We start from the raw sequence: 23,691 nt of genomic DNA, 5'->3' as shown, positions 1-23,691 counted from the left end.
TACGTAATAAAAATGAATAAATTGGTGTGGTGTAAAAAACCAATGACCAAAGTAGTTGACAAACACCATGAATACCACAATAGGGCTCTTCAAAATGACTTTCTTTCTCAAATCGTATTGGCTACTTGATAAAATTGTTAGGTTACCTAATTGAAGCCTACACACAAAATTTGGTTCAATTCCAGCCAGTAACCGCTTTGTTACAGAAGAAGAAAGTTTCTATTTATTATATAAAAATATATAATAAAAAATTTGAAAATTTTCTGGTCACCCTGTGAAAGTGTTAGGTTGTGTATAGAAACGATGTTCACCAAATTTGGTTCAATTCCAACCAGTGGAAGCGGAGTTATTGCCGTCGAAAAAATTTGGAATTCAATAAAATAGTATTTATGGTGGGCACCACTATAATAAATAATTAAAGAATTGGTCACCGTAAATACTATTTTATTCATAATCCAAATTTTTCGACGGCCATAACTCCGCTTCCACCGGTTGGAATTGTACCGAATTTGGTGAACATCGTTTCTATACACAACCTAACACTTTCATGGGCTGAACAGAAAATTTTCAAATATTTTGCTATTTATTTTTATATAATAAATAGAAACTTTCTTCTCCTGTAGCAATGCGGCTGCTGGTTGGAATTGAACCAAATTTGGTGTGTAGGCTTATATTATGTAACCCAACAAGAGGACGTATGGTAACCCTAGGTATATGTATTTCACTTTCAATTCCGAGTATCATACTTTGAGTTATAATTACTTCCAGTTCTTTTGTCTGCAGAACATACATGTTAGAGCACAAAAGCAAGTGAAGTAATGCCCCTATTCACCGAAAATAAAGAAAAAATAAAATAAATATAAATTTTACGATCCACGATATTTGTTATTAACGTATAGGCCTACTAATCGCGCAAAGTGTTGAAACCGTATCCGATACAACTTTTCCGCATTGCTCTTCGCCTAAACTTGGGGCCTTGTAATAAGGGGTAGGGCGCCATGCCATATTCTCTAAAATGGGGTCTTTTAGTTAACAACGGGTTAGTATCGCATTTTCATATCAACACCATAATTTGCATCCCATGTTGCGGAAGAATGCTTATTTTGTCGAAAATTTATACCTCCTGGGATGCATCAACACGAATCAAGCTCTCTGCACCTTCCGCATAGCTGAATTTGCAGCTTTTGACAGTCCATGTGAACGAGTTAAGACTGTTTTCAAAACTACTTACTTACTTGAGTAGATTTAAAGTCAGTCAATTCTACTTCTACTTCAAGTAGTTTTAGGTGGCTTATGGACGAAGTACTTCTACCCGTGCTTGAGTAGATTTTTTCGTCGCTCCTTCTACTTCTACTTGAGTAGCTTTCTTGACTACTTTGACCACCTCTTGTAATAACTTTACCAACTTTGCAAAATCGTGGTAGGACGAGAAACTTTGTCGCCATTCGCCACAGGACATCAATCTCCCCAAAAATCCAATCCTAATCCTAATTCATGAGAAAAAATTCGCAAATTCTAATCCAATCTAAATCCGTCAAAATTTCCCTAATCCGGATTTCCTAAATCCTAATCTTTGCTATATGGGACGTCAAGAAATATCTCAAAAATTTATTGCTCCCGAGGAGCTCTCAAGTTTTCATTGCGGCGATTTCTCAGCATAGTCGCATAGCACGCTGTAAACGACTATGGCCTCAGTGACAAATATGCCTTGGTGTGCTGTGCATGCCTCCTCTTTGCATCACCTAGGGCAGGCCAAGGTGGGTGTCTGATTGTGGAACGGAACGGACGTAGTTTATTTTTGTCCTTGATGGTTTTGCGGCATATACACCGACTCATGATAGACATACACACGATATGTGCATTTGCACACCAAGAGTGCATGATGTACATTGGGCAATGTGCATGTGTTTGTGCATATGCCGCTGGACAAGGAAGGTACAGATATAGCCTTGTATGGCTTTCTAAGTCTTGCCCCACCCCTCCATGCTATCCCAGTAATGCATGAGCGCCAAGCAGGGAAGTCATGGATACCAGTGTTTACTTATCAGGTCTTTGGTCTGACCCGGCCGGAGATCGAACCCACGACCTACCATTCAAGAAGCCGGACGCTGAACCATTACGCTATTGTGTCGATTTCAAAGACTACTCCAAGTCGTTTCGACACCTTCCTATCTTTTCATTGTATCGCAATTTTAGTGGTGTATTGAACTGATATAAATGGCTAATAAACTGAACTGAACTGAACTGAGCCATACATAAACCGACATCCAAATTTTCATGCTTCAAAATATATCAAGCGCCAGCAGGTGGCGCATGTTGCCTAGTAACATAAATGTATTGCAGCATGGAAAACATGGAAAACATTCAGTTTTCCATGATTGCAGGGTGCAGCTGATTATTTATTTTGTGGATCGTTGGAGGCCGGGTCAGAAACTAGTCGGTTCCTCGGTTGTGCACTGTGCAGTCTGGATCTGCTCAATTTCAGCAGTCCTATATAATTTATCGTTTTACAATGCGAAATTACGCATTAATAAGACGTAAAACTTTAACAGGGCTGCAATCAGGAGACAGGTTAGCCTCGCTAATGATGAGCCAGTGGTTGATTTCATGATTTCACTTATTACTAAAGCATACGATAGTTGTAGCCTACTGTTCTGTACCGGTATTTGTCTTCTTTGTGGTCGCTATCCCCACCCAACTGTAACTGGTGAGTATTATTTCATTCCTAGTGACGTGAGGAATGGGGATAGGTATAAGGAATGTAAATGGTTGTCACTTGTCAGTTTGAGTACTTTTGTAGCCTATGTAATTTTTGTGAAATTGAGCACTGAGCCAGCCGTGATAAGTTTTGAGCGTTACGGTACTAACCGTATGACATAGTGCGCTTATTTTTATACCGGAACTATTTCTAGAGATAGACTTATGAATGTGTACATCGCTAAGGGTCACTGCGAATTTTCCCTCTAAGCTGCGCACGTGCGCAATCGAGACACTGTCTCTGCACACAGAAAGTCTAAGCTGCGCACAAAAAATCCGAAGTGATGACTTTTTTTAGTCGTTACGCACTGTTGTCTAAGGGACCACGCAGTGAGTTGGTGAGTGCGCGCAGACTCGTCAAATATTAGAGGGAACATTAGTCACTGCCCCCTCTGCTCTTACCTCATAAGATGCATACTTGTTGGACTCCCGTTTCACGCACATGATTTCTGAGTTGGGAATAAAGGATGTGTGTTTATTGATATCCCGAAAACAGCTCATGGAAAAGAAATATACGTATAGTTGTGATGTGGTGTGAAAGATATTGGTGTATGGCAAAGGTTTAATAAATGAATGCTGGATATAAATAGTTGAAAGGAAGTGCTTGTGGTATTGTGGAATTCAAGTCACCCACAAACGGATTGTTATGATGAGTGGATAAATTTTGTCGAATACATTCAGGTATAATGAATGATCAAATAGCCTATGCAAAATATAGTGTCTTTTTTATCCTGTGCGATGTGCCCAGGTCAACTGGCGAATTGGGATGTAGATATCATGTATGTTTTACTTTTCAATTCATGTGCTGTGAATGAAGAATGTTGTGCCATGTGGTTGATTTCATGTGTTAAAATTATGGAGTGGTCTCAATATGGTAACCAGATGGCCTTACAAATTTTAGTAGTTCTTCTCACTGGTACACCCTATAAGAGACGGTGGTTATGTAGCTTATGTCAAATCAAGAACGTGTCTTAGGGCTGTTCAAAAATAACTTTTTTTCCTGAATCTAGGTGGCTACGTGATTAAATGGTTAGGTTGCCTAAAAAACGACCCACACCAAATTTGAATTCATTCCAACCCAAATTTTCAAACTGGTCAAAAACCGCGATTACCGGTTGGAATGAATTCAAATTTGGTTTGCGTCGTTTTTTAAGGCAACCTAACAATTTAATCACGTAGCCAGCAAGATTCAGGAAATAAAGTTATTTTTGAACAGCCCCACTGTCTACACAGTAATGTCTACCTGTGATTCTTAAGCTGAAGGCACCATGTTTTGTCTCACATACAAAAGTAATCGGATTCAGGTAGGCCTACAGGTTTTGATCACCCATACAAACCTAAATTGAATTAAAATCTCATGATGGGGTGTGCATCATTCGTGGGTCACATCGTTTTTCTCTGTTGACTGAAAGGTATATAACCAGGGTTGCCATACCGTCCTTATTTCTAAGATTTGTCCTCTTTTTGAAGGGCCACGTCTTAGAAAACTCAACTGTCCTTATTTCTAAGAAATGTCCTTATTTTAGACTTGCGTCCTTATTTTGTCTTATTTTCAACCACTACAGAACTTCCATCGTTTTCCTCTGGTATCTGTGTTGCATAATATTCTCAAATTATGCTTTTGCGTCGATATTTCATGACATCATAAATGAAAGGATCTCTCGTGACGCACACACCACAAATGACTTCCAAGTGGTGAGATAGCTATAGGGCAGTGAGTGGTGGTATAGCAGTTTCGTCTGTACCAAGCTACCGCAGCGGACGTCATTTCAGCAGTAAACAGCAGTACCAGGTTCCTGCTGCTTGGTCTACAGCAGAATAAGGTCAAGCTGTGGGGAAGGCAGCATTTATTGCGTAGTGAAAAAAGGCGCAGTGCAGTCGACACATTGGTTAAACAGTTACAGCTATAAATCATTGATAAATGTATCAAAATTATGTTGCACTTGCGCATATAGTTTTAGCTAATAGTAAGGCGAAATCTGATTAGTCAAAATGAGCAGGCGTAAGAACGTTTCTCGTGACGATTATGAGAGAGAATTCAAAGGTACCTAACGAAGCTTGAAGGGCGAGTGTTTCGCACATTGCAATATCTGCAATTGTGACATTAACCTAGAGGCCATTAATAGAGACCGCTATTTCAACTCACAATGGTTCCCCAAAACACGAGAAGTGTGTCATACTGATCAATTTGAGCCAGTCGATGTATAATTTTTCCACAAGTCGATCAGCACTAACGACTACAGACTACAAGGCAGATGCTGCACGAGGGTACCTGGGCATTCCATACTGTCAAACACCAGCAATCATTCCTCGCCAAGGATTGTACATCGCAATTGTTCAAAGCAATATTCCCCGCTTCCAACATCGCAAATAAGTGTCGGCCAGGACCAAGACTATAAGCATTGTTACTGGAGTTCTTGCTCCATACGTCAAAAAGGGATTTTGTCTAAACTTGGTGTACGGACTTTTCCGTCTTGATTGACACCTCTAATCACAACGAGGTGAAGAAGTTTCGTTTATCACCCTACGGGGGCCAAAGACTAACGTTTTTTGGGGGGAAGGGCTGACGAAGTGCTGTTTCGGCCCTGAGTAAAGGTAAACCTAGACCTGAGCTGTCGTGAGAACCAAGAAGCACTATCTAATAACAAGGAGTTGCTGAAGCAGATTGTTTCTGGCGAAAAGTACGGAATTTGATATGCCCCGGCTCGTATAAATACAAAGTATGTACAAAAACACTTTTTCATGCTAATCTAATTTTTCGACTGTCCTTATTTTTGGGTCCATGTCGATGGCAACCCTGTATATAACCCTAGTTTATGAAAAAACTGAACCTGAAATTACATAATATATTAATTGCTAGATGGTTGTTAAATTTTTCCTGTTGAATACAACTAGGACATAGTGATCGTCCTTCATATGCCTTATAGCTTGGATAACGTACATTGGGCCTACCAATACCCAGTTTTTTGCATCATATTATTGTGTTAGTTGTTAGGCCTACTATTGCGGTAATCAAAAGTTATAAGTTGTGTCATCTGGAACGGACTTTTAATAGAAGCCTAAAACCATAGTTGTTTGTACATAATATTTTATAAAATTTGTAAATATTCGAATGATAGTCAGGGAATTCGTGTCTCTGTTTGGATAGCGATGCCAGGACACCATCATATCTCATTTGCCCTTATGGTTCTTTAGCAATGATCGTCTGATTTTCATGGGCAATACTTCCTGAAAATAATCAACTGAAAAGCTTCAAGTAATAGCCTAAGTATAACTGTGAATATATGATTATTTATATACCGTAAACCGGGGTAACTTTGGCCTTAAGGGTAACTTTGGACACTAAGCAGTAAAAGATTTAGATGGTTATTGATGGAAAAGCGTTGCCGCTGGATGTCCAATTCTTTTTCATGAGGCAACAGTACCACAAGCAGTCTCAATAAAAGATGAATTCATTTCATTACCAGTTAAACTTGACCCAACATTGATAAGTTAATGGCGGGGGTCAATTTCATCAAAATTTATGGCCATGAAACTTCTTACAACCAAACATAGATAGCATGTGATTCAGAGATTCAAAACTTGACAGCAGATACCTCTAAGTAGTCTTAATCCATGGCAAAAATCTCAGTGGGCTCACCCTTAGATCAATACAAGAAAATGTGATGTCCAAAGTTGCCCCATCAAATTTTATCAGAACGGGGTAACTTTGGACAGTGGAAAATGTGATATTTAAAGCTCTGGAAAGTGGCTGCTCCATCTGTGTCAAAGTGTATCGTCAACTTTATTCCTTATGACCGGCCTGATGGCTTTTTAAAATGGAATGAGAAGGTTAATAAATTGAGAGTTTGCCAAAATATGAAAAAATGGGTACGCAATGAGCTGAGAGATTGTTATCGGGTGTAAGCTATTTCAAAAACTTATCACATACTCCTAAACATGTGCCTGCTGAATATGGGATATCGTAAATTATATATCCATCAGAGGGCATAAGAAAGGGAAAGTGTATCATTTAAAGAACAGTAATATATTTGAAATCGGCAATAAATCACGGTAACATTCTTAATGTTTGCTGTCGATTGCTGACACTGCCAGTGGGATACACCTTATCACCATATGTTATTTATAAATCCCAATTGGTGAAGGCATGAGAGAAAATTGAGATAAAGGATGAAAAAGGGGGCATTACCTTTCATAAACTACCTATTTATTTTTTTTGGGGGGGGGGTATTAGGTAAAAATCATGCAATAGGCCAGACATATACTATTTTTTTCAGTTTTAGCCACTGCTCTCATTAACTCTTACCAAATAAGCATCATTTACGAGGTTTCATAAACAATAGAGTGTAAAGGCATACAAAAAACTACATTGTCCAAAGTTACCCCACATGCAAGGGTAACTTTGGACACGGATAATTTACGGTAATAAGGTGCTTATTTATGAACATGAAGATTTTGGATTAGGCAATCCTATTCTTTGATCCATGACCCATGAAAAACACAAAACTTGCCTCCCCTACACCCTAGCGTTTCCAAGATACAAAGCGGGATTGTTGAAAATTGTCCAAAGTTACCCCCGTTTACGGTACTAGCGATGTTATAACTACCGTATTGTAAAGTGTTGAGTTGTTTATCCGTAAAAGAATCCCAATTGAATCGTCACTGTTTCAGAATTAAATTGCTCAATTATCCTAACAGAATGAATTAATTTAAGTTTCTGTAAATTTATGTCGATTGATTGACTTTGATTATAAAGGACATCATGGATGTAAATATACGACAAGTTCTAGCGGCAGCAAATGTTACCAACAACACAGAGCACGCGCGCAATCTTCTGCTGCAAGCTCACAAAATGCTGGACGCAGCCAACAAAGAATCCAGTCACATAGAAGGACAAAGCCCATGCGGGGCTGACTTGTATGTGATCGCAGCTGAAATTGCAATTAAGCTACAAGAGATGAAGATAGCCGAGAATCTTCTGCAGATGTACTTCCAAGGCTTGCAAATCACCGATCAGTTTCTGTGCAGGGCGTATATTTGCAAAGCACAGCTGCTGTCGAGTAAATCACCGAATTCATCGACGGAATTGGATTCGGCTGTGGTTTTCTTGATAAAAGCGATCAATCTAGCGAAAGACAAGCCGCGATATCATTTCATTGTATTCAACGTGTCGGTGTTATTTTGGCAAATGGCGCGTCCGTTCTTACGGCCCGGATTGAAGGGTCTGCTGCATCAAAGCCTTCAACAAATTGTCAAAGCTTTGACTGATATTGAGGATCCAGATTACGATTGGCGGGCTACTCTTATGGTTGCACTGGTAGAAAGTCTGATAGATGCAGGGAAGATGAAAGAGGCCATCAGCACTAGCGAAACTGTCTCTGACTTCACATTAAAGTATGCAAAGTCCCGATTCAAAGATGTCTTCAGGCTTCAAATTCAATACAAACTCGTGGACACTAACAAACTCACAAAACGTGTCAATAACATCCCGGAATTCCTCGCTTTTTTGAAATTACAAAGACTGAAACGAAACTCCGCTCGGTCGCAAGAGGACGACTCAAAAGTCAACGCAGAGAAAGAATTGAAGTCAATTATCAACATCATCTGCCCGTCTAACGTGAAAGAAACGCCGAAGTCTGGTAGAAAAAAGAGTGTAACCACAGACGCAGGTTCGGATGTATCGCGAGTTTCGAGCGTAAGTCCCCAACAGAGACGAGGCTCACGGCTTATGTCGCGGGCTAGTATCGACATCCCCACTGATTTAATGGGGGACATGGGGAGAGATATACTGCCTGGGCTCTTGTTAGAAACAGCCAGATTTTGCGCTGATAGCGAACAGGTCGCATTGGCCAGGGTGTGCTTGACTGCCCTCGACGAAATTACCGATAAAGACCCTAGCTTCGATTTGGAATCGGAGTGTTTGAAATGCGTTCTTATCGTTAAAGACTTGGGCGACATGCAAGAAGCGTACACTCAGTCTGCAGTGGACGTCAGACTGTTTGCTATCAAACGTATGGACCAAAACATAGAAAACGCTGTGAGGTCCGGAAACCCACAAGCAGTGCAAGCAGCGTGCGTAACCCAATGGAATCTATGCCTGCCACTTTTACAGCCGAATTTAAGAAAAAACGTACGCAAGTCACTAGGCTTAGTCGGGCAGTCTTTAGAGGACATTCAGTCTCTCGAAGTGAAGCTACGATGCCAGCTACACACTGAGCTGGCTAAGTGTGAAGAAGATGGTGAACAAATCGAAGCCGCGTTAAGGCATATCAGAAAAGCGCTGCAGCTGGACCATTCTGGATTTTACCACCAGAGGCTTCAAACTATGCTACACCGTCTCGAACTTAGCACGAAGCTGTATCAAAGCCCCGAGACTCCAGAAGACACGGCAGCTGTCATCATTGAACAGGCACGGAAAAGTTCTGATTCCGGCAGTGTGCGCATGAAGAGATCGTTGCTGGTGAAGGCCGGTCTTGCGCTAGCGCCTGACGCTTTCCAATACGTGCTGGACAGCGAAGGAGAAGTTAAAGTGACAGGGCAAAAATCTATGTCGGCTGTACAAAAACTTTCCGCGACCGCGTCGCAGTGGGACAAATGCGTGAAAAAGGCAGCCGGGCACTTGAAACGACTTGGAGACGAAAATGATAGGGAGAGAATGAGATTGTGGGCGGATTTGGCTAAAGTGGCCCGCGCGCAAGAAGTTTGGGACGTGTGCAGAGTTGCAGCGAGGTTTTGTTTGCTTTACGATGATGGTCGATGGGAGTCCTCGGCGGAATCCGCAGAAGAACAGCCTGAGCTGCAAGCTACCAATGCTGGTGCTACGGAGGTGCCGAAATCACGCGAAGGCACTGCCGAATCAGCACCTACTTTGCAATCTCAAGTTGAAATCACCTACGGCGCTGATCTCTCTGATAGTAATCGCCTCAACGATACCGATCTTTTAAGACTGATCGCGGAAATCCATTTTATATTCGGCGAGGCGCACATACACTTGCTGCAGTGCCACGGTTTGAAGCTGGGTCAAGTGCCGAGAATGCCAGAAGATACGCACCAGAGACCAAAAAGCAATGCGAGCTCGAGGAGAATGGAAGATGTGGACCAACCTTGGGGTATTTACACGGAATGGATTGCAAAATTAGGAAACAACGCGACAGGCGCATTTTTACGCGCCATCGAAGTCGGCGTTATTTTACGCGAATCTTGGATTGCATGCAGCGGCACATCTTACTTGTGGAACTATAACAAACATCTCATCGAGGATGGAAAACTTTCGGACTTGATACCGACTTTCGAATCCGCCTTGGCTGGGTTGAGAGACGTGGGACATTCGAGTGAGATCGTTCTGTTTGTACGCGTCTCAAATTTGATAGCGCAGGGATTGCTGCGTCCTTGGAAAGTATCGAAGCCTGCTGCCACACCCGTTGATCCACCGCCCGACAGTGCCGCCTCCAAACCGCCCAGCAGAAAAAAGACACCGGGCAAAGAAAAAAACGCGTCTTCCGCTCAAGTAACGGTTGACCCTCAATCGCAAGACGATCTAAAAAAGGCTCTCGAAATTATAGAGCACGCTCTTGATATCACGAAAGGCGCGATTAAGTCTGACGTGATCCCGACGGCAGTGAGACGCGAAGCGCTATCTACGTGGGCGCTTCTGAAGCAAATGTTACAGCAGCAAATCGGCCCAGGGCTTGGCGTCGAGAATGAATGCGCGCCTGCGCAGAAGGCGATGTCAGCCGCGCTTGTGATGCTAGAGATGCACGCTTTGAATAAAAACGGAATGATGGAATTCACAGTGCCAACGTTAGAGGAGACTGTAGCAGCTTCAGAAAGCTGTGATTGGGACGACACTAGCGTGGAACTGGAAGTGTGGTGCAGGCTATCGTTTTTGGCGCATAGCAACAAGGAGCATGCGCTAGTCGTGAAATGTGCGAACAAAGCCATTTCGTTCGAAGCTGCAGTCGTCAAGAAAAGCAGAAAAGGCAAAGAAGCAAAGGACAAAGCGAGAAACGATTACGAAATGCTGAGTCACGCGGCTTCCATCTTGGGAGAGAGCGTATTGTCGACGATTTCCAACAATCCGTACGCAAGGCGACAGGCGATGGAGTCTTTCGCGACTAGCGCACGATTCGCAAACTCGGCATCGAGCTATCATTTGGTTATGTCTGCGTGTTCATGGTGGTGGAACGCGTCACTACCGTTAATGTCATCCCCGATCGAAAGAGAGCTTCTACGCCAGCCTTTAACCGAGCTGCTGCATTACATCACTACTACGGCTAGCGGGTTGAAACTCAAATTAGAACAAAAAGAGAGAGAAGACACTACTAGTAGAGCGATGCAGACAGCTCCCAGAGAGCAATACCCATCCGAATTTGACAACCATAACACCCTACGCGCAGCTTTGTACGGAGTCTTGTTCCAAACCATCACAGACAAGGCACAGTGGGAAGAAGCGTTGGCCTGTATGGATCAAGCCATACAGAACATGCCGCGTACGAAACACAGGCTGCCCCTGTTCAAAAATCGCATCATGGTGAAAGCCAAATTAGGCAGAAGTGTGTACGCTGACATTGCTAAGTTTCGGGAAGAATCAGAGGAGTATGTCGCTCACATGTGGCGACGTGTTGCGTTATCATCGCACGAGCAATTACAGCAGCTGTCTTCTTATCAGAAAGCGATTGAATCTTTGCACAGCGAGGAAAATCTATGGGTTAAAGTCGAGTTCCTGGTGGAATTCTCAACTTGGCTGTACTGCAACGAGTATCCACTTGCGGATGCTGTGAATGTGATGGAATGGGCTGTCGATATATTGTTGGGCATGAAGTTCACCCCTGTTCTGGAGGAGACGGTGTCTCACGCGAAGGGTAAGCGTAAAGGAGCTGGTAAAGCATCGAAAACCCCGGCTTCGAAACCGACTCCGAAAACGAAAGACGGAAAACGCAGCGTTAAAATCAGCGACACCCCTCCGACTGTGATGTCGGATAAAAAAAAATCGGCAGAAGACAAAGACAAAAGCAATGCTGACAACCAGGAAGATATTGTCCCCGTTGATAAGGAAATTGTCATCGGTATCAAAGAAGCCAACACGGACGCGAAAATATCAGATCTCAACAGCGTGAGACAGCTTGAATTACTGGCGCGGACGCATATCATGTTAGCTACAATGTGCGGACGAGGCTCGGAAAAGCATAAGAACTACACTTTCCTTGCGGTTTCGTACATCAACCGACTTTGGGAAATCGCCTTAGCAGCAGCTGGACCTTTAGTAGGACAGTTGCCTAAGTTGGAAGAGACTCCGGCCGATAAAAAGGCGCCCGCAGCGCCGCCTGTAAAAGAAAAATCGACTAAAAAAGGGTCCTCAGAAGGCATGCCTCAAGATGTAATTCAGTGGGCCAACTATACTGTACCTCATGATATCCTCCGTGCGTTTTCGTTCAACCAAACCGACACTGCGCTCAGCGCGAAAACCGTAACTAAACCGGCTTTGACCGTGCATTATCTCAATGAGTTAGTCAATGAGCTGTATTTTATTGGGTACACTCATATGACATTGCCGGTACTCTCTCTGGCTGACGTGATGGTATCGACACTACTGGCGTCTCCGTCGTGGGGCGAATTAGTGAATTTGAAACGTGTGAAGGTACTGTACGATTTGGGATTGCCAGACGTCGCTAAGAGATGGGAGGAGTATGTGTCGGATATTATTTTGCCGGAGAGCGAAAGAGGCAGCTTTTTGCAGGAGCAGGAGATCATGATACAGAAAGAGAAGCAAGTACAGCACGAAGAAGCAAGGATAAAGAGGTCTTCGCAAGGCTTGATAGGAAAGGATAACTCGTCGGTCGCGTCGGACGAAGCCACCTTGCCCATAACACTGCAAGGGAAAAAGATCAAAGGCGTGTCGTTGAGACGTTTGTGGGTGGAAAAAGCGACTTTGTTGTTAGATCTCGGTTACAGGCAGAAAGTGAGAGATCTTCTCAGCCAAGCTTTGGAATCTGCCACTGCCTTTAAAGATCAAGACCTACTCGCTGACATTTACCTTCAGTTTTCGCGACTCGCGATTATGGAATCAAACCTCGGTCAAGCGCTGCGGTACTTGAGCGAAGTGCAAGATCTGGGAGGGGATGAACAAGTCTGGTATGATGTCGCAATCATGACCGTCGACTCCATTGTTCGGGATCCTGACGTCACAAATACAAGATTGAAGCAAGCCAAGGCGCTTATGTTGAAGGCCATTGATACGATGAACATTCTAAGTGACGCCAGGCCTACTAAAAAAGGTAAGATATCTTACATCATCAGCATGGTTTCCTCTCGGTTATCGTTACTGAGATTAGATAAATCAATGAAGGTGTCAAATGGAATTAGGGATTCGGTTCATTCCAACCTGTCAGACCTCCAAAATGCTATTGACAACCTTGTATTACATGGATATCAAAAAGAAGCGGCTACCTTATCAGCCAAATATGCCAAAATTTGCCTCGAACTTTACAACAGATCTGATACTATTGAAAAACAACACACTTTTCTTCTGAATGGATTGGAAAGGATGCAGTTTGCAAGCGCGAGTGTGTCTGATTTGTACGCTGAAGTTATCTCCACTATGGATGCAGGGCAATCTCAAACCGTCGGTCTCCCACTTGCAAGAGAGATGTGCGATATCACGATGGACAGTGTGAGGTACTTGCTTTCCATTGGGGACGCAAACGCAAAAGAGAAAAAATGGTTGCAACAAAATCAAGCCAAATCAGGTTCGCTATTGCATATCGTGAATGAATTTATCGGGCTGGATCGCAATCTGTCTCCGTTAGACGTAGAATGGAGGGATGTTTGTGAAGTAATACCGCAGGCTATCTTTTCGTCACTCTTAAGCGTGTATAATATTTCCCAGAACATGCCAGAGCACCGTGTTAGGTGCTTGAGTCTTATCGGCACTGCGATGAGACATCTCAGCATGTATTCATCGGATAATGCGGACTTGAAGTGGTCTGTGTTTTACCACGATGTAAAACCAGACACGCCTGTACCGGCGAGCAACGAAGTGAAAATTGGAGAAGATGTCACAAATCAGTCCGATGATGATGAATATGAAGACCGCGTCGTCAGCCGAAAGAGTCAAACCAGTATCGATTCAACTTTGACAAATAAGCAAAAGAAAAAACTCACAGAAAACGCAATGAGGATACTGACAGGCGAGGAAAACGCGAAAAATTTCAGTTTCCAAGCCACTGAAATACTGATGCAAAGCGTAAAGATGGGTCTCGACTTGAAACTCATGGACGTAGTCAGGGACGCGTCGCTTGAAATCGTTGAAGCTTGCGGGCAACTTGACTCTACAATCGCTTCTCAATACTTGGCGTTACATCAGAGCGCAAAAATCTCAATCGATTTCAGAGAATTCTTGTTGAAAGCGCAACCGGACCCTGCGTCTTCGCAATTCTCCTCGCTGCTTCATCAAGAATACTGGTTGATGGAAAATTCGCCGCATTTGAAATCAAGCTCGTTGTACGAGTGGGTGTGTCAGAATCTGCAGAATTTCACGGCGTGGAAACGTATGTGCGTGGGTCCCAACAGTCTGGACTTGTTGAAAGACTTCCCGCCGAATTTCAACTTCGCGATTTTACAGCACTCCCCCGACAAGAAGCATTTGTATCTGTCTCTGTTGCGAAACTCGAAATCAAACACTCAAACAAGCGAAGGAAAAGGCAAAGGTAAAGAAAGGATGGACAAAAGCACGCAAGAACCGAAATCGTCTATAGTTCGAATCGACGTAAACCCAGAACAATTAGACAATCTGAAAGACAACGTGGAGGAATACGGACACCAGCTTATGAGCTTGTTGCTGCAATCCGAGTATCAAAGAGCGCAGTTGGCGTTACGGCAAAAAATGCTGGAACAGCTATCTGCAGGAGATAGCGCCAATGTCACGCTGTCAAATGAGGCCCTTTCGGAGCAGGAAGAAGAGGAAATGAGAGTGACTGAAAAGTTTCAGGAAATCGTGGACTGTCTCGACAGTTACTTGTCGCCTTTGCTGGGAGTTCTTCAAGATAAATACGTTGACCCTTTGGTGAGAGAATGCACCACCAGCATAAAATCGGGACAAGCTAGTGACGTGAACGCCATGGAAACGTTAGTGCTGCTTGTAGACTATGATTTGATAGACTTGCCTTTGGAGGCGTTGCCGTCTTTTCAAACGCCTTTCATAGACTGCTTGTGTCGCGACTTTTCTCTGCAATTAGCCCATCATCGATGGTACGTGGACCCGGAACAAGCCGCTATACTGGCCGAGAAAAAGAAGACTGAAGCGCAGGCGAAAGGGAATCAGAAAACACCCAAAACCGGGAAAGATACGAGAAAAACTCCTGCCACGGCCGCTAAGATAGTGCCGTTAAACAGAGACGTGCTTCCAGGATGTGCCACTATCAGTACCAATTCCGTGCATTACGTCGTAGACCCGTTGGACGAGTCGGCTGAAACTGAAGAGTACAAGCCTATGTCTGTGTTTGAACAGGTGCTTCAAGTGTATTCGTCATCGTGCACTGCAGCTTGGAGCGGACTAACGGGTGCTAGCGGAGTAGCCAGCGTAGGACAGTGGGAGAGTATGGTAAATGGGTGTGAGATGTTTATATTTTACGGTATGGAGAGGTTTCTCTCGCATTTACCGCCTTCAAAAGTGGCAGCTCTCGACTTGAACGGATGTCAAATGATGTTTCTTCTGGACAAATCGCAAACCAGCATGAGTTTCAGGCATCAGAGCAAGGTCGACGTGGACAAGACCAACTCGTTGCTTTTGATGGAGAAACCAATGAACGCCGTTATCCTGTTGAGCTTGGTAGGCGTTAACACCGTGTGCAGTAACTTGTGGCACTCCACGCTTGAAGACAACGCGAAAAAGCTTCAGTGTGTCGCGAAAACTTTGCTCGAAGACGGGCAAGTTGTGGGTAAAGGTGTGCGGCGGCTTCTTAATCCTACATTAAAAAAGCCAGACCCTCCGGTGATCGAACCGCCGGCTACTGCGGCCGCGGGAAAACCGGATACGCGAGGTGGCAAATCGAAAAAGGGCAAAAGAGACACGCCCGTGGCCTCGCCAGCTGTAGCGACTCCTGAAGTGACTGTTGTCGAAGACGAGATACCGCAGGTAGATGACAGCGTGGAGCAAGCGCCACAAGATGAGGAACCGGTTCAACAGTCTTGGTGTAATATGGTTTTGTTTGGCTTGCCAAACGTGATGGTTGTGTGATGCTGGTGATCGCGCTTTTTAGGTGTTTTTAGAATAGTGATGCAATTTGTTTTTTAAATATATGGGTTGCTATTTTTGATATAAAAAGTTGTCTTTGAATGTGAGGCTCTTTGATCAGCGGTTGTCAGTAATGAAGTACTTCTATTTTTTTAGGAGTATTCAAGTAGAGGCTTCGGATATACTTCTACCGTTTCTACTTGAGCAGTTCCATAGGGAAAATTACTTACTTTTGTTATGTTCCTGATCTTGCTTGAACAATAACTCATACGACGAGGTTGCAATATGCAATCAGAATATTATCAGCAGAACAACTCAAGATAGACGACACGATCCAGTAGACAACAGAACACAGGGTATAAATACGACACACGAGGAAATAATGATTGGCGGTAGCCTAATTATTAATCCTAGACAAACGATAGCAACGTAAAATGCATGAACATGAAACTTTTTAGAATTTGGATGTTGAAAAGTAGTATTGGGATAAGTTTGTATCACTTGTATGAGTGAAAAAAATCACAAGTACCACGCGAAATAGACCACGGCAACTGAATTGTATTTATTTCCGAAGATTGTATCCACTCGTAGTATCACCAGTCATTTGGCGTCAGTCGGGAAGATGCATCTTGCAATTCGGAAATATGCCGTCTCAGATTAACTGCCAAAGGTATGCGACCCTCTATCAAATCTCCTTTCTGAAATTACTTACTTTAGTACTTTTCAGATCTTTCATTTTCTACTTCCACTTGAAGTGTTTTGACACGTTTTTGAAAATGCCAATCCCGCTTATAATTAGGTACAATTCATGGCGTTACTTTTACTAGAGTGGCACGTGCGCAATAGCAAAACTCAAGTGTACAAACCTTACTCGAGTACTGCAGAACGTGATAAATCGGATACTGCTCAAAGCCCACCTCATTCCACAGCATTGATCGTCTTAGTTTTCTCTGTTTGCATTATAGGAATTATGGCTTATATAGCTAGATTGACAGCAGTGATATGCCCAATCATTAATTACACTGGTCAACACATATTTTTAGGCGGACAAAGTAAGAGTGGTTTTGGAGGTTCTGAAGGGCACTGATTCTACTCAAGTACGAGTAGAAGTACTTCTTCCATGAGCAACCTAAAACTACTTGAAGTAGAAGTAGAATTGAGTGACTTTAAAAGTACTCAAGTAGGTAAGTAGTTGTGAAAACGACCCTAATTCGTTCACATGGATTGTAAAAAGGTGCAAATTGAGCTATGCGAACGGTGCCTAGCTTGATTCATATTGATGCATACCAGTAGGTCTCCAATTTTCGATAGCATGTAAGCATTCGTCCACATCATGGGATGAAAATGATAGTATTGATATGGAAATGCGATACTAATTCTCTGTTTACTCAAAAAGCACGTTTTAGAAAATATCATGGTACTGCGCACTCCCCCATATTATAAGGCCTGTAGTTTAGTCGAAGAGCAATACGGAGATGTTGTGTTTGATACGGTGTAAACGCTTTGTGCGATTAGTAAACGTTAATAAAAAATATGGTGGACCGTAAGCTATATTGTGTAGCTTTATTTCTGGAAATTGAAGACATTACTACACTTGTTTTTATACTTCAACATGTACGTTATCCAGACAAAAGAACTGATATAGGCCTAAATTAGAAATCAAAATATATGGTACTCGGAATTGAAAGTGAAATCTAAATCTAAAAACGGAACATGTAATGTCTTTGAAAGTTGAAATTGAAAGTTACGAAGGTTGGTATGCTAAAACCGCTCTAAAACTAAAAAAAGTCGGAGTCCACTTTTCCAGATTAGGACACGCCTTGGACAGCTTGATTACAATATGATAAGTAAATGCTAGATTGCGAAACATCAGTTTCGAACGTTATGATAAGCCATATATACTGTGATGAAATACTTGATGTGGCGAAGGGCGACAATGCGATGTGAACGGAACCACGCCAACCCGCGACCTAAATTGTATTCACCGATACTTTCGTGAAACCATACTGGTTGCTCCTTATTCACTGCGCGCGAAGCGCGACGAAAATTCTGGACTTAACTCAACTTTTATGAAAATTAAATGTCGATACTCCGTGAAAACAGTCCCGAAATTTCTCAGGCTATCTTCCTGATTGGAGGATTAAACTACTTCTACTTGGCAAACTGAAAATAGCGAGAAGTAAGTAAGTAGATCATAAAATATTATGAAGTAGAAGTAGAAGTAGTGAAATTCAGATCTACTTGAGTAAGTACCAGAAGTAGAGGAAAACTACTTGAGTACTTCGAAAAAGTAGAAGTACTTCGTTACTGACCACCTCTGGACATAATATGTCCAATGGTTCATCTTATCTGCCCTGCTATCTTTCTTTCGATATTCTGATGTCTTGGTCGAACCCTCCCCTTGCTAATCAACAAGATGATCGGGAATCTATCAAGATCACTGAACAGGAAGTGAACTTTTATGGTCATGTTTGTTCCAAGTTTTCGATATGCAGATACGAATTTTCGGACCAACTATTTGTAGTTGGGTGCTTTGCGATCATCTAAAAAGTTTTATTTAGTACATCTTAGGAGAAATTACATTGTAAACTCCTTCCTAATGTGAAATTGGAATCTTTCATCGGTATTCGAATACACCAGATATCAAATTTAAGTTTCTCGTTTGACAGGGTTACTAGGTAGGCCCTATACCCACTTTGTTAAATCAGTGGAAAATTATCCATTTACCAGTCAAAAGAAATGAGACACATATGAGCATTGTAGTTAAGCCTTTCGGGGACAAATTCTATAGTTTTATACTCCTCTTTAATCTTGGTAGGATGCCCAATTGATACAGGAGAATATGAATTTCCGTCGTGCAAAAGTGCAATTTTTAGACTTGGCAAACTGCTTTTTTGACAAACAAATCTTTCGCATCATGCCATGTTAATAGGCTATTTATTGAATGACTGAGAATGACATGACGGTTCTTCATAGTCAACTAGCCATTTATGCGCAGTATAAAATTTCAAAAAACTACGATTTTCTTCCTACCAAGTGAAATATTTAAGGGTAAATACAGTAATTTCGAGCTTTTTAAGGGGTATAAATATCTTCTGATAGAGAGCCAATCTGACAAAATTAATGTGATATTCGTAATCCGCAACCTCAAAAACCCCAGAAACGGATCTTAGATGTTCAGCCTAAAAAAAATTTCATTTTGTTGACCAGTGTTATAGATATACATATATGGGTTACAGACATGGGGTGATTACTTCATGATTGTAATCGATTGCGATTACGATTACTTCTGAATGACGCGATTACGATTACGATTACAGCAAAATCAGGAAGTAGTCGATTACGATTACGATTACATTGGAAAAGTAATCAAATCACGATTACTCACGATTACATTTATTTTGCATCTTGGAAGCTATGTTGGAAGACAATATGGATTGCGCTGAAGAGGCCTAATGAGATAACAAACTCCCTTTACTAGAGATGCGTCATTTGCTTGTTACGTCATAATGTACCATTGCCCATTTTTATAGAGTTGAATTTATCGCGCCCAATGATTTGCATTTTTGCCAGGGCCATAATTGCCGCACCTCAAATCTCCCAATAGGGTGGGGAGCGAGCTCGAAGGATCCTAAAAAAGTATTTCGTAAACCAACATAAGTTATAGAGTATTTTCGAGAGATCTAATTAACTTGAAAATCCTCTCTATATCAGTGATTCCCAACCGCGGCTCCGAGCAAGCCTACTTGCGGCTCCCATTGACGTTAGAAAATCCAACAAAAATATTATAAAATCAATTTGGAACAAACAAAAAAATTGATTCAAAAATTACACTTGCTTGGCTTGGAATCTGGAGTTTATAATTAAGGGTGGAGACCAATTCCTTTGCTGTCGAGTAGCGATTCTCTACTCAGCAACGATTTCGTTACTCAACTCACGTCAAAAAGTATGCTCACACTCAAATGCGTTTGGATCGTCACTCAAATTTAAGTCTGCTCATCATCAGACTTGATTAAGTGCAGGTGGTGTTGCAACACGTTTTAAAACGCTATCTGACTATCAAACCAATGGATCATTTGACTTGATTGTAAAGTTCGATGGCCGCATTGACGGAATGAATGCTTTTTTCCCCATGGTGAAAATGTTTTCATGTCCTATTGTAGTTAATGTGGCCACTGACCATGGTAATTTACAACTTGAGTTGCTAGACATGCAGTCAGATATAAAGACATGACAATTTGTTTGTGCGTCTCACGAAAGTTTTTCTTGTAGTCTGCTACGCTTGAGCCACTACAATATCGTTTGATTATATAACAAACCGGAAGTCACGAATTAACAACATACACTAAAGCAGAGGTCTCAAACACGCGGCCCTCGAGAACATTTTGTGCGGCCCGCGAAGGCATTTTTCAATTTCAAGTATTCGACAATGTATACTAGTATCATATATCTTTTTTTAGATTTAGGAACTTAAAGTTCACTCTAAAACTACTACAAAAACCTGAAATATAAACAAACTTCACTATCACATCGCTTCCTAAAATCTACCATGCAGTGGAGGATCGCTATTACGTCACATTTCAGGTTCATGATGACAAAACGTGAACCGTTGATGATTCGTGACTGAAAATTGTGATTTTGTTTGGTGCGACCTTTCGTCAAATTACTCGATTTTGGATTGACTGAGTGATAAACTAAAAATGACTCGAGTTGAGTAGGGTCGAACTTAAACATCAGAAAAGGACTTGACTCTCGGAATAGTGACTTGGCAATCCTACGGACGCAAAAATCTAGGAAGCTGTCGTGGGGAATAGTAATATATCAAAACCCCCTTGCTTGCGTTGCGTAGGGTATATAGAATATAGAAATCTAATCAGGTCTGTATGGAAACCATTGGCATTCTGTGGCCCCCGTGACGTATATTTACATCCTGGATGTTGTTTGTGCTCTCTGTCCATGTTATTATCGGTGACGAGTAAGGTAGTGGTACGCTCCACAGCTGCAACACCAATGGATTCTTCCGCGATCAGTCATTTCTATTCCAGGGGTTCCTAACCAGGGGTCCGTATCCCCTTCGTGGTACAAAGAACCGTAGGGGATACCAGATGCATTGTGGAAATTGGCCACAAGCTGTGGAATATTTTCTGGGCTAATTTATTCAACTGGAAAATATTCTTCGCGCTACGCGCGGTTTTATGTGAATGGGCTTTCTGATTGTTATAGGTCCCATCAGAAATTGTGTTGAAAATCGACAGGGGGCACTGGAAATCTAATTGAAAGTACAAGGGGTGCGAGCGCTAAAACGGTTAAAAAACAATGCTATTACTATGGATCAATGAATGATGATTGTATTTTAAGTTGTAATTGATCTGTTCCAATATTAATCGAAGAAAACTTAACGCTGGTTTAATTTGACTTTGGCAATGACAGTAACATTGGCCAATACTTATCGCGAGTATATCAGAAACCCCGATTAGGCTACACCGCTCACATGCTCTGATATCAGATCAATCTTTAGTGAATTCTAAAATATTCTACATAAAATTGCGGCATTTCAAAGGTCCAATAGCTGCAATATTACAACTCCACAGCTTTTACGATATCATCATGCGTCCTCTCGCATGATGTCTAAACTCATTATTTCTAACAAATTATGCCCGGCACAAAAACTATTTTAATAGTAAATTGCATTTTCTCGATGGTTGTGGAATGCCTGTCTGCAAGGTGCCGTTAAATAAGGCTTAGTTGGATATTATAGATTGAATACCCCTATTTATTGATGCTGCGGCCCGCGGGTCATCACAAATTAGGAAATTGGCCCGAGAGCACATTTGAGTTTGAGACCTCTGCACTAAAGTAATTATAACAAGATATCAGAGATTATAATTATGAATTACGCACCACCAGCTCTACATGTAGGTAATTATTGTGTGGCGAGATAGCGCAGTGGTATAATCCACGTTTGCAACGCCATTGGGTTGCGGGTTCGAGTCCGACCGAGGTCGACTTCAGAATTCCTTTCAAAGTGTTGGAGGTTTATCTAGGCTCCTCCTCGCCGCCTCATCCGCGTAAGCGGTGTCTTACTAGAAGTGGGCCGTGTTACAAGTCGGCAGATACGGAATCAAAAATGCAGAAAATCGGCCTGGTGTAACTGACCGTTGTAGTCGACAAACACCAAAATTACCTCAAACAAACAAACTCTACAGGTAAATCTGACCACCGGGGGCTGAGAGAGGATTAAAAATCTATAGTAATATAATGCAATTTTCGACGAAATTCAGTCTTCAACTTGCGATTACCACCCTATGGGGGACTTGCTGTTTTGGTCCTGATTCAAGCTACAACCCATGCTGACATGATATATAAGCCCATGGCGATGGCGACAGGTCCCAATGTTGAGTAAAGAATTGTGAAATAACGATTGGCGCCCTTTCAAGCAGAGTAATATGAGAATAAGACGAAGCGAACATAAAATTCTGCCTTCAACTTAATACAGATATTGTACTGCAAGCTGCCGTTGCGAGAAACGGCAAAACGGCTCGGTTTTGATTTATATATATATCACCAGCTGTTGATTTTTACTGCTTCGTAGTGGAAATGGCAATGTTTTGTTTGACGAGTGCAAAATTTCAAATCTTTGTCCTGTGTACGTACGTACTAGATAGGCCTACTGCTCGCCAAGCAGCTACGGTCAAATTGCGTAACTAAGCATAAGCATAACAAACATCAACCATAAGTTACTATTTGAAACTAGGCAGAGCGGAGATAAATTATACTGCTGCGAGGTAGTGGCGTGTGGAACGTGTTGATAACCTGATATACAGCACGGCGGGTGTTCTTACAATGACACTAATGTATCTATTTAGTGTGGATACTTCTTACGCAATGACGCGCAAAGCTAATAGGCTGTTTCTGACGTAATAATGAGCTGCGGCGTTCGAAAATCAGACGTTTGTGCTGTCACGAGCCTGGTATAATATCTCTTCCTTGTTCACGAATGTTCAGTTTATGTCATAGTCCTTGCAAAAAATAAAAAGTAATCGTTCTTTCACAGAGAAATCGATTAGATATGGGAAGTAGTCGATTACGATTACAATTACTTCGGAATTTTTTCGAATGTAATCGATTGCGATTACGATTATTTGAAAATGCTGTAATCGTCGTAATGGGTTACGATTACTAATCGCGATTACCCCATGTCTGAATTGGGCTATATGTAATTGGCATTGCATGTTGGCCTATATATGACTGTCTGTTTAATGTATGAGGTGACCAGTTGACTTGAAGACCTGAAGTTCGTATCGCTGGCCGCCATTTCCAGGGTTGTAATGACTCGAGTCATGACTCGACTCGATTCAGACTCGAGTCACGATTTTCTGATGACTCGACTTGACTCGAGTCATTTTCTCAAAATGCGGAAATGACTCGACTCGACTCGAGTCAATTTCTGTATTGACTCGACTTGGACTCGAGTCATTGTGCATGACTCGAGCCAGTCATATGACTCGAGACGCTGACTGCCAAGACCGACATTTCATTGTAATTTCGAAGAATAGTATAGTAACCACACTATTTGGATTTCGTCAATTGGTACTGGTACTTGAAAATGCGACCAGAAACTGCTAAAAGTGTGGGAAATTAGTGTATTATAAATGCGAACCGTTCGATATCACCAAAGAGAGTTATAAAAGGTGGGTTTAATA

General features: G+C 42.1%; 2 protein-coding genes across 2 annotated transcripts in view; one reads left to right on the top strand and one right to left on the bottom strand.

The window, feature by feature from the left end:
• The window catches only part of LOC145456953 (gonadotropin-releasing hormone receptor-like), a 126,418-nt gene that overhangs the window by 89,593 nt on the left and 13,134 nt on the right, over positions 1–23,691 (bottom strand). The gene's annotated exons all lie outside the window — the stretch shown is intronic.
• LOC145456812 (cilia- and flagella-associated protein 46-like) lies at positions 7,364–16,090 on the top strand. Its single transcript, XM_080334931.1, has one exon. The coding sequence runs from the start codon at positions 7,520–7,522 to the stop codon at positions 15,989–15,991; it is 8,472 nt and encodes a 2,823-aa protein (XP_080191057.1). The 5' UTR covers positions 7,364–7,519; the 3' UTR covers positions 15,992–16,090.

Source organism: Botryllus schlosseri, chromosome 15 (assembly GCF_051294905.1).
Source record: "Botryllus schlosseri isolate E-star chromosome 15, Bs_hap1, whole genome shotgun sequence".
Taxonomy (NCBI): domain Eukaryota; kingdom Metazoa; phylum Chordata; class Ascidiacea; order Stolidobranchia; family Styelidae; genus Botryllus; species Botryllus schlosseri.
This window is presented reverse-complemented; position numbering and strand designations above follow the sequence as displayed.

Bases quoted from the DNA above. Each gene is read 5' to 3' on its own strand.
- LOC145456812 (XM_080334931.1), top strand. From the start codon at position 7,520: ATGGATGTAAATATACGACAAGTTCTAGCGGCAGCAAATGTTACCAAC.